The 12,520-nt window shown below is 38.0% G+C and overlaps 1 protein-coding gene across 6 annotated transcripts in view; it reads left to right on the top strand.

The window, feature by feature from the left end:
* Positions 1 to 12,179, top strand: part of slc5a6a (solute carrier family 5 member 6a) — a 33,337-nt gene extending 21,158 nt beyond the window's left edge. For all 6 annotated transcript variants that reach the window (XM_030405603.1, XM_030405598.1, XM_030405600.1 and 3 more), the window contains 2 exons: positions 5,417 to 5,538; positions 6,770 to 12,179. In XM_030405603.1, the coding sequence (XP_030261463.1) occupies positions 5,417 to 5,538; positions 6,770 to 6,964 (317 nt within the window). In that variant the 3' untranslated portion in view covers positions 6,965 to 12,179. The remainder of the gene's footprint in view (positions 1 to 5,416; positions 5,539 to 6,769) is intronic.
* Positions 12,180 to 12,520: the final 341 nt, after the last annotated feature.

The raw sequence follows: 12,520 nt of genomic DNA, 5'->3' as shown, positions 1-12,520 counted from the left end.
GTATTAAAACATTTTTTAAATACCAATATCAAGTTAATGTTACATTACAAAACAGTTTTTTTAAGTAGGGTTAGGGTGAGGTGAGTTTTGTGACACTACACTGAATATTAGTGTTATTGAATATTTCTCCCAAAATGGAAATTCCCCAAAATTATGGCAAAGCACATTTTTTCCAAACAAAACATTGTAGAATAACCAGCAGGAGACCACTGATGTGTGGAGTGATTTTGGTGACACTACACTCTGAATAATAGTGAAGTTACTGAATATTTTTTGTAGTTTCTCTTTTCAGTGTGGTACTTTGTAGACGGTCCCTGCGCCCTCGTCTCACAGCTGGCTGACCATACAGACCAGAGTTAATGTCCAGCCGCTCGTTTTGATTAACATACAGTTGTAGCTCGTTGTCTTCCTTACTACGGTAGAAAAGAGCCGTCAGTTGTGTTTTAACAAGGTTTCACTTATGAGTTATTGATCCGGGAAGTTCGAATCTGTGAATATATTTCCAACTTTACCGGACTAAATCCTACCACATAAGTCAGTTACGTATCATGTCAAAACCGGCTGAGCTCGCTCGCTGTGCTGTAAGTTTCGTTCTTCTGTTTTGAGACGCTGCTGCTGTTTGAGAGGCTTTCACGTGAGATCATCGTGATGATGAGACTCCACCTGCGTGAACCGCGGACTCACTGAAGTTACTGTGAGTGACCACTGTGCACTCGGGTGGCTGTAATTCAAGACAAGCCCGCTACGCTGTCCGATGGCCGTGCGATGATAATTTTCCACGGGGCATCACGGCCAAAGTGCGGGGCAACGGCGGCCACCAAAGTGTTTGTTGAAGAGTACCGGAGTGTCTGTTCCAGCCCCTCCCCTCTCTGTGCATCAAGGAGGAGGGGCGGGGGGAGCAGTGCAGAGAGCTCCGGGTCAGCGGCTTACCCGGAGCAAGGATCACAGCGCAAATTTGAACTATATTGATGTATGCGATATGGTCTAATTCCATATCACATTTAAAAAATATATCGATATAAGTTTTATATTGATATATCGCCCAGCCCTATACACAAGTATATTCAAAGTCGGGGTTTTTTGCAACGGGTGCTAAAAATGAATATTGACTTAGTCCAAAATGTTTACGTATACTGTTCAAAGACTTGCATATATTTGTAGCTATGAAATTATCCTTCATTTTAATTTGTAGGTTACTAAAACGAACAAAAGAAAGGTCTGACATTGAAACATTATCTAGACCTATACTTTCCAGATCTGTAAATGAAAACTCACTGTCTTTTACGGAGTCTGCGACAAATCTCAGTTGTTAGGCCCAGTGATAATAAATAAGATTAGGTAAGGCTAACCCACCCTTTTCTTATAGGAGATTGGAGCTTCTGCAATTTCATCCTGGGGCGCCTATTTTTCCAGACAAATCTACAAAATGCACTATGTATTAATTTGAATAGCTTTAATGGGATATAGGTAGGTAGCATCTGAATTGGATACAGTAGGCGTGGCAAAACATTCATTTTAATAATTGCAATCCTGCCTAATAAAGACACTGATAAATTAATCCATGTTTGAAGATCCAATCTGATTTTAGTAACTGTAGGTAAAACATTTTTGTTAAATCAGAGAGCTTGGCTGGGAAAAAAAATGCCAAGATATTTTAACCCATTGTAAGTCACCTTAAAAGGCAAGTATTCTGAAACATCCTCACTACTGATTTTCCCAGGGGAAAGGCCATGGACTTATCATAATTGATTTTGTATCCAGAAAAAGTACTAAAATCATCAATTAGGTTAATCAAAGCTGGAATGGATGTAGATGGTTCCTTCATAAATAAGAGAAGATCATCAGCGTATAATGAAATTTTATGTGTTCTGGCATTTGTTTGAATGCCCTTCACCTGGTCACTCACTCTTATAATTTCAGCTAAAGGCTCTATTATCAAAGCAAAAAGTAAAGGAGACAGGGGACAGCCTTGTTTTGTGCCCCTCTCTAAGGAAAATATCTGTGAAGTCGAACCATTAACCGATACAGCTGCTTTTGGAGATGCATACAGCAATTTAACCCAATCAATAAAAATATCACCAAAAGAAAATACATAAAGTGTTCTGAATAAATAATTCCATTCTACTCTATCAAATGCTTTTTCAGCGTTGAGTGAAACTATTACTGCATTATTCTTATTAAATCTTGCATATTGCATAATGCCCAGTAGTCGTCGGATATTTGAGTATGAATGGCGATTTCGAACAAACCCAGTTTGATCTGCGGTCGCTAACTTAGGCAACATTAAATTTAGACGTGTCGCCAAAATGTTGGCTAGTATTTTGGAATCTATATTTTGAATTGATAAAGGTCTATATGAGGATGGACTCTCCGGATCTTTCTGTTCTTTTGGTATTACCTTGATAGTGGCTAACTGCATTGTTTTAGGTAGTTGCCCAACCTGTAAAGAGTGTTGGAACATATTAGTTAATAATGGTACAAAAATTGATTTAAAAGTCTTGTATACTTCAGATGGAAAGCCATCTGGTCCACATGCCTTACCATTTTTTTAAATTAATGATAGCTATTTCAACCTCTTTGGATGTAATTTTGGCATCGAGAAGATTCCTATCAACATCATTGACCTTAGGTAACTTAAGTTTTTGAAAGAAAGTATTCATGCCATTCTCTTTTCCTAAATTTCCTGATTTATATAGTGAACAAAAAAAATCCTTAAACATTTGAAATTTCAGAGGAAGTATATACTGATTTACCATCTTTATCTTTCAGTGTTGTGATTGCATTGCTAGGTTTGTTGTTATGAATTAAATTGGCTAAATAATGTCCTGATTTATTTCCATATTCATACCTTTTATGTTTCTGTAGGAATAGAGCCTTTTCTGACTTTTGAGATTGCATTGTGTTAAGTGCTGATTGAGCGATTAATACTTTGTCCCAGCTTTCCTTAGACAAAGTTAGTTTATGCTCTGATTCAGCACCTTGCAGCTTTAATTCTAGTCTTCTCTGTTCTTTAATTATTTTCTTCTGTCTGGCAGCACAGTAGGATATCATCATACCCCTCAAATAGGCTTTTGTGGTTTCCCATAGGTTTGATGGATCAGTTCCCCGTTATCGTTTATTTCTAAGAATTCCACAAGTTTAATTTTTGCCATGCGATAAAATTCAGGGTCCGACAATATTGACCTATTACACTGCCACGAATGTTGATATTTATGTAGCTTCGTAATAGAAATCTCAATTGTAATCGGAGCATGATCCGATATATGAATGTTCCCAATACTGGTACTTGATACAAGCTCTGTAGATACTTTAGATATCAAGAAGAAATCGATTCTAGAATAGGTTTTATGTGGATTGGAGAAAAATTTGTAATCTTTATCTTGTGGGTGCATTATCCTCCATATATCTACAACATCAACCTCATCCAGCATTTGATACAGGGCTCGTTGTCTAGGATTCCTCTTAGTTATCTTCAGACCTGGGTTTCTATCAAATGTGTTGTCCAATACACAGTTCCAATCACCACCCAAAATCATAAATGAACAGCTATATTTAAGTAATAAATCAGTCATGTTTGTAAAAATGGATGGATGAATATCCGGAGCAGCGTATACATTAAAAATGGTAATTTTTTTCACCATATAAAAATCCATGAATCAACACATAGCATCCATTTGAATCAGCCTCAAAGTGATCAACGATGAGTGGTAATTTTTTATGTATTAGTATTGCCACTCCTCTACTTTTACCATTTAATGAATAAAAATACACTTTTCCTAGCCAATCTTTTTTAAGCTTTTTATGTTCCTCATCTATTAGGTGGGTCTCTTGTAACATTGCGACAGAAGCATTTTCTTTCTTAAAAAAGGATAATAACCTATTTCGCTTAACTGGATTTTTACAGCCCTTAATATTCAGGGAGCAGATTTTAATAGAAGATTGGGACATTATCATGGCACACTGAATGCCAAATATTCATTTGACCAACAGGCCTTTTGCAGACCATCTGGTACCAGTGATCCCAAAATGGATCCCCCCACAAGAAAAAAAAAAAAAAAAAAGAGTGTGTGACCTTTATTGCCACTGCAACCATCACACAGAAAATTGTGAAAATAACCACTAATTGATGCAGAGGAATGATCATTCACAAATCCCTTTGTAAGTCAGAATATCACAGTATCATTTTGATGTCTGTTATGTGTGTTGGCAGCTGGCCAGACTTGTTCATTGGACACGCAATATGGTCCATGGGTAAGAATGTTTTCACTTAAATGAAAGGGCCGTCCTGTTTGAACTACAGTTGTTCCAATTTTACAACACCCGAATTGGAAAAGCTGCCGAAAATGCAGGTATCAGCTTATGTGAGTCTGTGCACCCATCTGATGATACATAATCCTTGTACTTCCCAGCTAGCTGCATTAGCGCTGCTTAACGTTAGACACAGGAAATCAGTTCTTCTTTGCTGCGAACACAGGCCCAGGTTGTTTCGATAGTGGCCTTCAGCTCGTCTGTATTGTTGGATCTGGTGGTTCTCATCTTGTTCTTAACAATACCCCATAAATCGCCTATGGAAATGGAAATCAGCATCTCAAAACGTTCTGGAAATGCTGGTTTCGTTTTCCAGCAGGACTAACTAACAGGAGTAACTGGTTTGCTGATTAGGGTATTACTGTGACTGACAAGTCAGCCAAGTTGCCTGCCAAGTAAGATGAGAGACACCAGGCCCAACAATACAGACGAGCTGAATATCAAAGCAACCTGAGCTTCCATAACACCTCAGCATTGATATAGGCAGATGGCCTCCATGCCATGCCACACTGATGCAATTATTCATGAAAAAGGAGCCCCGACCAATTACTGAGTGCATAAATGAACATAATTTTCGGAAGGTCGACATTTCTGTATTATAAATCCTTTTTTTGATTGGTTCTATGTAATATTCTAATATTTTGAGATAGTAGATTTTGGGATTTTCATGGGGTGTAAGCTGTAAAAAAAGGCTTGAAATGTATACATTTATGTGTAATGAATCTAGAATATATAGTTTCACTTTTTTTTTCTGCAACAGCAATTTAATGAGGGGGGGGGGAGTCGAGGGCAAAACCTCTGTACATGGGAAGCCAGACTGGGCACCCCATGATAAACAACAAATTTGAACTTGGCTTTATCCAAAGTTCAGATTTATGTTCTGGAAGTCTATGCAAATAAGTACATTTTTAATTAGATAATGCTCATTTGCATAATTAAATATTTTAACATGGAAAATGTCTTAATGTAAGTCATCAACTAGAGAAATTTCATGGTGATATTTAATCGTTCAAAATGTTACCCTATTCACATGTAGTGTCTAGAAAGAAATTATCAGATGAAGATCACAAGAAGTGAAATACTATTCATGTATCTGTCAACATGTCAGGCCCTATGAAGGAGAAGGAGCTGACTCCCGGCACAGTGTTCCCAGTCCTGGGCACGCTACTCTTCTTTCTGCCTGAGCGCTACAGAGAGAAGCTCTGCTGCATCACTCCTCTGGGCCAGAAGGTAACCTCATATTTGGTTGTGAATGCAGGAGGCATTCACAACATATGTTCTTCGTTTCACGGAATTCTTTAATTTTCTTCAACTTATTATATCTTCCCGGTCAGAAAGTTTGGCCCTAAACTCCTTCAACATTCTTCAATGGATTCACTCCATTCAAACACAGAATATTCATCTCAATTGGGAATCGATCGCGTCCATTTCTCTAATTGGTGTCATTCATAATTTCAGAGATATTTTACGTTTTTCAGCCATTTTTTCCCATTCAAGCAGATGAACAGAATCTTCAAAAATTTTCAATTTTCACACTTTTCCAAGCATTTTCGAGGCTCATCTAGTCATTCACACTTCCAGATAGAAATTCCATTCAAACTGTCAAACGTTCACAAAGATTAGGACTTTCTCACCTGAATTCAACTACTTTTTCACAGCATTCATACTTTTTGCACAGTCGCAGATCAAACACTGGTAACTTTTCAGCCACTTTGAGATTTTTGCATTGGTGTGTATGGGGTGGAATGCTGACAGCCAGAGTGGAGGAGCTAACTGACAGAGTAGGGATGAGCTCAGAAAAATTCAGAAAACCTCGTCTTCAGCTTGCCCTCCCTTCCACAATTTTCACTCCAACAGAAATATAACGACATCAGCTTGTTGGTACACTCGTGCTGGTGTTGCAGTGAATTGCTGGAGGCAATCGGACAAAAGCTTTTGGCTCGGTGGGTGTTTTACTGACAGGAACACCGACCAACTGCTACATTGAGTCCCATTAAACTGAGAGGAAAAGTATCTGGAGGCAGGCAAACGCATCCACTTTTCTAAACTGCTCCACAAGACACATTTTTGACCATACACACACAAAAATTTCACAAAATGCTCAAAATACTCTTGTAGTTCTACCATATCATTATTTGGGTGATAGCAGTTACTGTTTTGCAGAGAGGAGCATGATAATGTGAGGTGAGCCTCAGCTAAAATCACTATTAAATGAACTCTCACAGTCCGTTACCAGGAGTTTTTCAACATATCCTACATTATTTCACAGTTCTTATATATTCTGGACATTATTCAAATTGTTCACAGCCAGCAATCCGCATTTGGCTTCAGCTGGTCAACAGGGAGCATTCACAACAGGAAGTTCTTCAGAACTTGCCTTCTCTAGTTATCCTCTGTACTCACTTGTTTTCCACTTTTGTTCACCATAACCTGAGCTCTCAATATTGTTCTTGTTGACCAGCCCAAAGAAAACACCCAGCCTTATCAGATGGCCACGAAAGACAGCAATGGAGCAGCTTTCTGCAAAGAGGACACAGTCACAGAGGACAAAGAGATGGAGAGTGACAGAGCACTAACAGAGGATGAAGACTTGGAAGCAAGGGTTGTTCCTTCATGCCAACTTAGAGCTCACACAGTCCAGGAGACGGCCATGTGATCCTTTTTTCTCCTACTCCTACTAACACACACAAGACCAACACATACACACTTTGACCCCCAGCTACTGTACTGTCCAGTTCTTTGTGGGGAGGGTTGTTAATGATTATAATGTCATAGTCAGTTGAATCTGATTATGGAGAAAGGCTTATGGCCTTGAGCATCTGTGTGGGAAAAATTGTGTTTTAGTGTTACCTGCTCACACTTTTCTCAAGACACCAAAAAATAACTGGAAGTTTTGCCAGGCTGGAACTGAGCACTGAGCACCCACATGGCAGCAATTGAAGAAGAAGCTAGTCAGTTTATCTTCATTGATAACACACAGGCCTTATGTCTGTTGAGATGTGTGCAGTTTGAAGATAATACAGTGGAGAATTCTCATGCACAATGAGCTATACCATACACAACTGGATCCAGTCCTGTTTGACAAAGAATCAGGTAAAGAGAAATAAGATGTAAATGTAATATTTTTATAGAGAAGACGGAACCTCAGAATCCTAGAATATGTATAAGAGAATATATTATAAAAGAAAAGAGACTGACTTGCAGTGGAGGGTATGACAGGTCTGTGGTATTGTAATAGTGTAGTGTCTTTACATTGCCTTGATCTAATACTTAATGTCTTCTAGCTGCTACAACAGATGTCTAAATACAGAGTCCACAAAAGCAAAGCGATGTGTTGAGATGAGAGCAGAGATGGCGTCTCACAGCGACAGTTAAATTAGTTGGAGCATATTAAAGTTAACTGCCATCACCATGTTTCTACCAATAGTGCAGAACTGCTGAGACCCCATGTGTGATCTAGTGTTTTCCTCAGGGAGTTAATATCATCCACTGGTTTCACGACAGCTCCCCCGCAAATAACCATCATTCTCTTCTCCCAATATAATACACACATTAGTTTACTTTATGGTGAGCAATGAATCATCAGATTTTGGACATGTAGTAATCGTCATTTCACATCATTACCGATGTGTTGTGACAAACAACTGTGTCCCAGGTATCGCACTGTGGGATTGTTGGCATGAAGTGCTTTTTTTTTGTTCTATTGATGTTTTTGAGTGAATTGAAAGGCACATTGATCCAGAAATCAATAAGAAATGAGTTCGAATTTTTGCACTTCCAGTTGCCTCTTCTCAAAGTCAGCGGGGTTTTTGTAAGACGCCTAAGATAAGGTCTGTGATTTACATAAGCTTAAGAGATTTTCACTTTTTTTTTCTCCAGTAAATACCCCTCAAGTGAACTTTAACTTTAACAACAACTTGTAGATTTAAGTGTGTATAATATAGTTTAGTGGTGGTGATGTTGAAGTTATTCGACTGCAGTGTAGTTTGTTTCCAAGTTATCGTTTAATTTTTTTTACTTCTAGCAATTTCATTTATTCTTCAAAAGTTGCAAATGTTGAGTTCATCTGTGAAGATTATCTTGATGAACAAAACGTGTATTATAAACTTGTGATTGCCACAGAGCTTTTCTGCAATGATGCCAGTTCCAATAGAAAAATTGCATTGGCTTTTGGGGAACCAGTGATGCTATCTTCATCCCTGCAGCACTCCATTTTACACTCAAGAACACTTCAGTATAATGGCAAAAAATAATTCTAGTGCACTCTACCGTAATGGGTTGTGATTTCTGAACGCATCCTCTGTGTTCTGTGCAACTGCACAATGGTACAAAGAGACTAAACTTGGTGTCCTCTCAGAGGCCCTGAAGAAGATGGTAACTAAAGTAAAGTTTCATTCCATTTAGGCTGTTATAGTTAGTTGTTCCTTCCTGGCCAGTATGAAGATAATGGTAACTCCTAATACACACAAGACCAACACATACACACTTTGACCCCCAGCTACTGTACTGTCCAGTTCTTTGGGGGAGGGCGCTTAATGATTATAATGTCATAGTCAGTTGAATCTGATTATGGAGAAAGGCTTATGGCCTTGAGCATCTGTGTGGGAAAACTGTGTTTTAGTGTTACCTGCACACACATTTTTCTCAAGACAACAAAAAATAACTGGAAGTTTTGCCAGGCTGGAACTGAACACTGAGCACCCAAATGGCAGCAATCGAAGAAGAAGCTAGTCAGTTGATCTTCATTAATAACAAACAGGCCTTATGTCTGTCGAGATGTGTGCAGTTTGAAGATAATACCGTGAAGAACTCTCATGCACAATGAGCTATACCATACACAACTGGATACAGTCCTTTTTGACAAAGAATCCGGTAAAGAGAAATGGGATGTAAATGTAATATTTTTATAGAGAAGACAGAACCTCAGAATCCTAGAATATGCATAAGAGAATATATTATAAAAGAAAAGAGACTGACTTACAGTCGAGGGTATGACGGGTCAAATAATTCTAGTGCACTCTACAGTAATGGGTTGTGATTTCTGAACGCGTCCTCTGTGTTCTGTGGAATTACAAAATGGTACAAAGAGACTAAACTTGGTGTCCTCTCAGAGGCCCTGAAGAAGATGGTTACATAAGAAAAGTTTCATTCCATTTAGGCCATTATAGTTGGTTGTTCCTTCCTGGCCAGTATGAAGATAATGATAACAGCGACCAAAGACTTTTTAAAGACAGATCTTAATTCAGTCCAGTGCTGTCATGTGCATTGAAGAAGGCATGATGGAAGTAAAACAATGAACCTGGGTGAGGGGAGTTTGTCTTTGGGCATTTAGTGTAATTGACAGTACTCTAAAAGATCAATATGCTGCATTTAAATGAAATGTCATAGACTAAGATTTTTCCTACGTACAATCTTTAAAAAATGGAATGTGTAGTTTTCCATCATGTGGCATGTTGGTCACACAAAGCCCATAAAGTTATAAAGTGCCTCACTGATGAATAGATCTTTTGCTTGCTGGTATCATGTGAAGTATGTTGCCACTGCTCAGACCTTTGTAAGGTGTCTGGTTTTCATTAGCTTTATGTTTTACAGCACAGGGTTTCGGTTGGTTCTATTACATCAACGTGGAAAGCCACATTTCTATGTGTGTGTACCCCTATTCCCATCTCATGACTGCCCTGAATAAAGCACAGTGTGGCTCTGAAGTAGATAGAGAAGCGCTGTTGGACCTTTGAGATGGACCCATGTGAGGTCCATTAGGGAGGAACTTGATATACATGAAAGTAAAGATGATCAGTCTCTAGTAATTTTGTACTTAAAACATCTCTGTAAGTGCCCATCTTATTTTATAATTGAGGTCATAATCTGTGCCAGTATGTGACTGATTTGCGTAATAGTGTGTTGTTTAAATATTATTGTCATTGTCATGATTTTTGGAATCACTGAATTCTTGATCATCACCATTTAAGCAATTTGAATGATTTCCCATTGTCATTGTGTAAGAAGAGAGGTGTTGTGTGTACAATGTCTGTGCTCTGGTCATATGTTGTCATGTGAATTGTTCAGCATTATTGAACTTGGAAAGGCCAAACCAGACTGACATGTTTCCCAGAAACAGAAGTTACTTGCATGTCTTTGTGACAGTCAGTAAATTTCCTTTTTTAGCAAAACAGACAGCTAGTTCTCAGATGCCTTACTGTTTAAATCAATTTGCTGGAGTTGTATTTTATGTACATGCCAGACATGACCCAGTTTGGCAGCAGAAAAGAAGCCACTTAGTATGTCTCATTTGTTTGAAAAGGATTATGGACCCTCGAGAACACTAGATCCCCTGTTTGATGGAATGTTGAGCTCTTTCAGACTCATGTAAGTCCGTAACAAAACCAGCATGTTTTTACCATCAACCTGATGCTCAAGAAATACCTCGATTTTATCCAAAGCATATAGAATATGAAATTCTTTCATATTTAGTTTTTTTTTTTTTTTTACCAACAGAAGACGTGTTTGAGATCATATTTGTATATTTTTGTAATTTCATGTCAAGTCTGGGCACATTTCAAGAGCTGAAATGTGGAATTCTATATGCAAGAACCATAAAATGGTTTTGTCAGGCAGAATTGGGAATGTAGCGGTCCACTCCTAAGATGTGATAGCATTTTTAGCATCCTATGCCTTTAGATAAACAGCTCCTGGTGAAGTGCTACATCCTATATACTGCCTCCACAGTTGCAAAATATTTTAATGGTTGCTAGAGTTTTTTAAACTACTATTAAATCACATGTGACATTGTTTATTTTATGTATGATTGCATAGTATTTGATCCTCCTCCTTCATACCTGAAATTACTTGAAGTGTGTGCCTGTTATGTTTCCTCATTGATGCACAGAAAAACCCCTTTAGCATTTGAGGTAATGTATAATCTAAGTGCAGAGACAGTATTGATGTTATTGCTGTCATAGTAACAGTTCACCTAAAAATGACTGAAAAAAGTGTCTAATTTTAAATTAACTACTTACCCAAGCCAGTCAGGTTTTTTAGTCCAGAACTGTTTTGTGGACTACAAGACTTCACCTGACTGTCCCTCGACATGGTGAGTAGATGATAACAAATGTGTATTTTTTTGGTGAACTGCTCCTTTTAAAGATGTTCTTTATAAATACAGACTGGGTGACCAGTGTGATGCTAAGGAGCACTAACACACTTAATAAAGCACAAAGATGTCAGTCCTCAGTTGTCCTTCTGTTGACAGAATCTGACTGAAGCCATAGTCGGTGTAGAGCTGCTCAGATACAGTTTTCATGAGTCATGTTGATTTTTATGTATGTATGTACACTCTAAAGTGTAATACATGCTAATGCTATTAAGTTGCCTGTAACAGTGAATCAGTTTGGACCGCACAATGTTACAGTTTGTGAAAGAAAAGCATGGCACTTAGTAATTTCCACCAACAATAAATATTGTTTTGAACAATATTTATTATCCTTGTTCTCCCATCCACAAGAATTCTTTCTAGTATGCATTCCAAAATAACCCAGAAGCACTGGAGTCGAGATGATTCCTCTGCTTTGGCTGTGCCTTCATTTTGTGATTTATTTATTTTATAAACTGTATCCTGATGTAGTGTTTTCATATATAGTCTAGGATATTGCCGTGAAGCTCAGCCCCAAACATCTGTCTACGAATGCACCAAACCAGAATATCTGAAGAAATGAATCCTGTGTGACATGATCTGATGGTGAGGCGCTGTCCTGCTGATGGATTGTGAAACAGACTTTTCAAAAAAAACACACTTCATTCAGTGAAAAGCTCAAGTGACTGCTAAGTTCAATGTACTTGATGGGAGATATTAAAAATGATGACAAATTCAGGAACATGTGCACTGTTTTGTGTATTTACTTTAGTGTAAAGAAAAAGATAAAGAATGTGGTCTGCTTTAGTGCCACCTAGTGGGAAAGATGTTCATGTCCCCTCCTACTGGTTAGGTTTTGAATAATACTTTATTGAATTAACTTACAGGGAGGTGTGGTAATGTACAGTATGTCATTGTTGTTTCTTATATTTATGAATGATGTAATAACTCCATTTATTTGATTCCAATTCGCTGACCGAGTTTAATTTACACATCTCTTCTCAAGATTCAAGATACATTTAATAGTCTATGCAATTTAAGAGTGTATGAAGAAAAATGATTGTTACATGCACACAAAAAGCT

This window comes from Sparus aurata, chromosome 22 (assembly GCF_900880675.1).
Source record: "Sparus aurata chromosome 22, fSpaAur1.1, whole genome shotgun sequence".
Classification (NCBI taxonomy): Eukaryota; Metazoa; Chordata; class Actinopteri; order Spariformes; family Sparidae; genus Sparus; species Sparus aurata.
The sequence above is the reverse complement of the archived record's forward strand: the minus strand, read 5'-3'. Positions and strand labels throughout refer to the sequence as shown.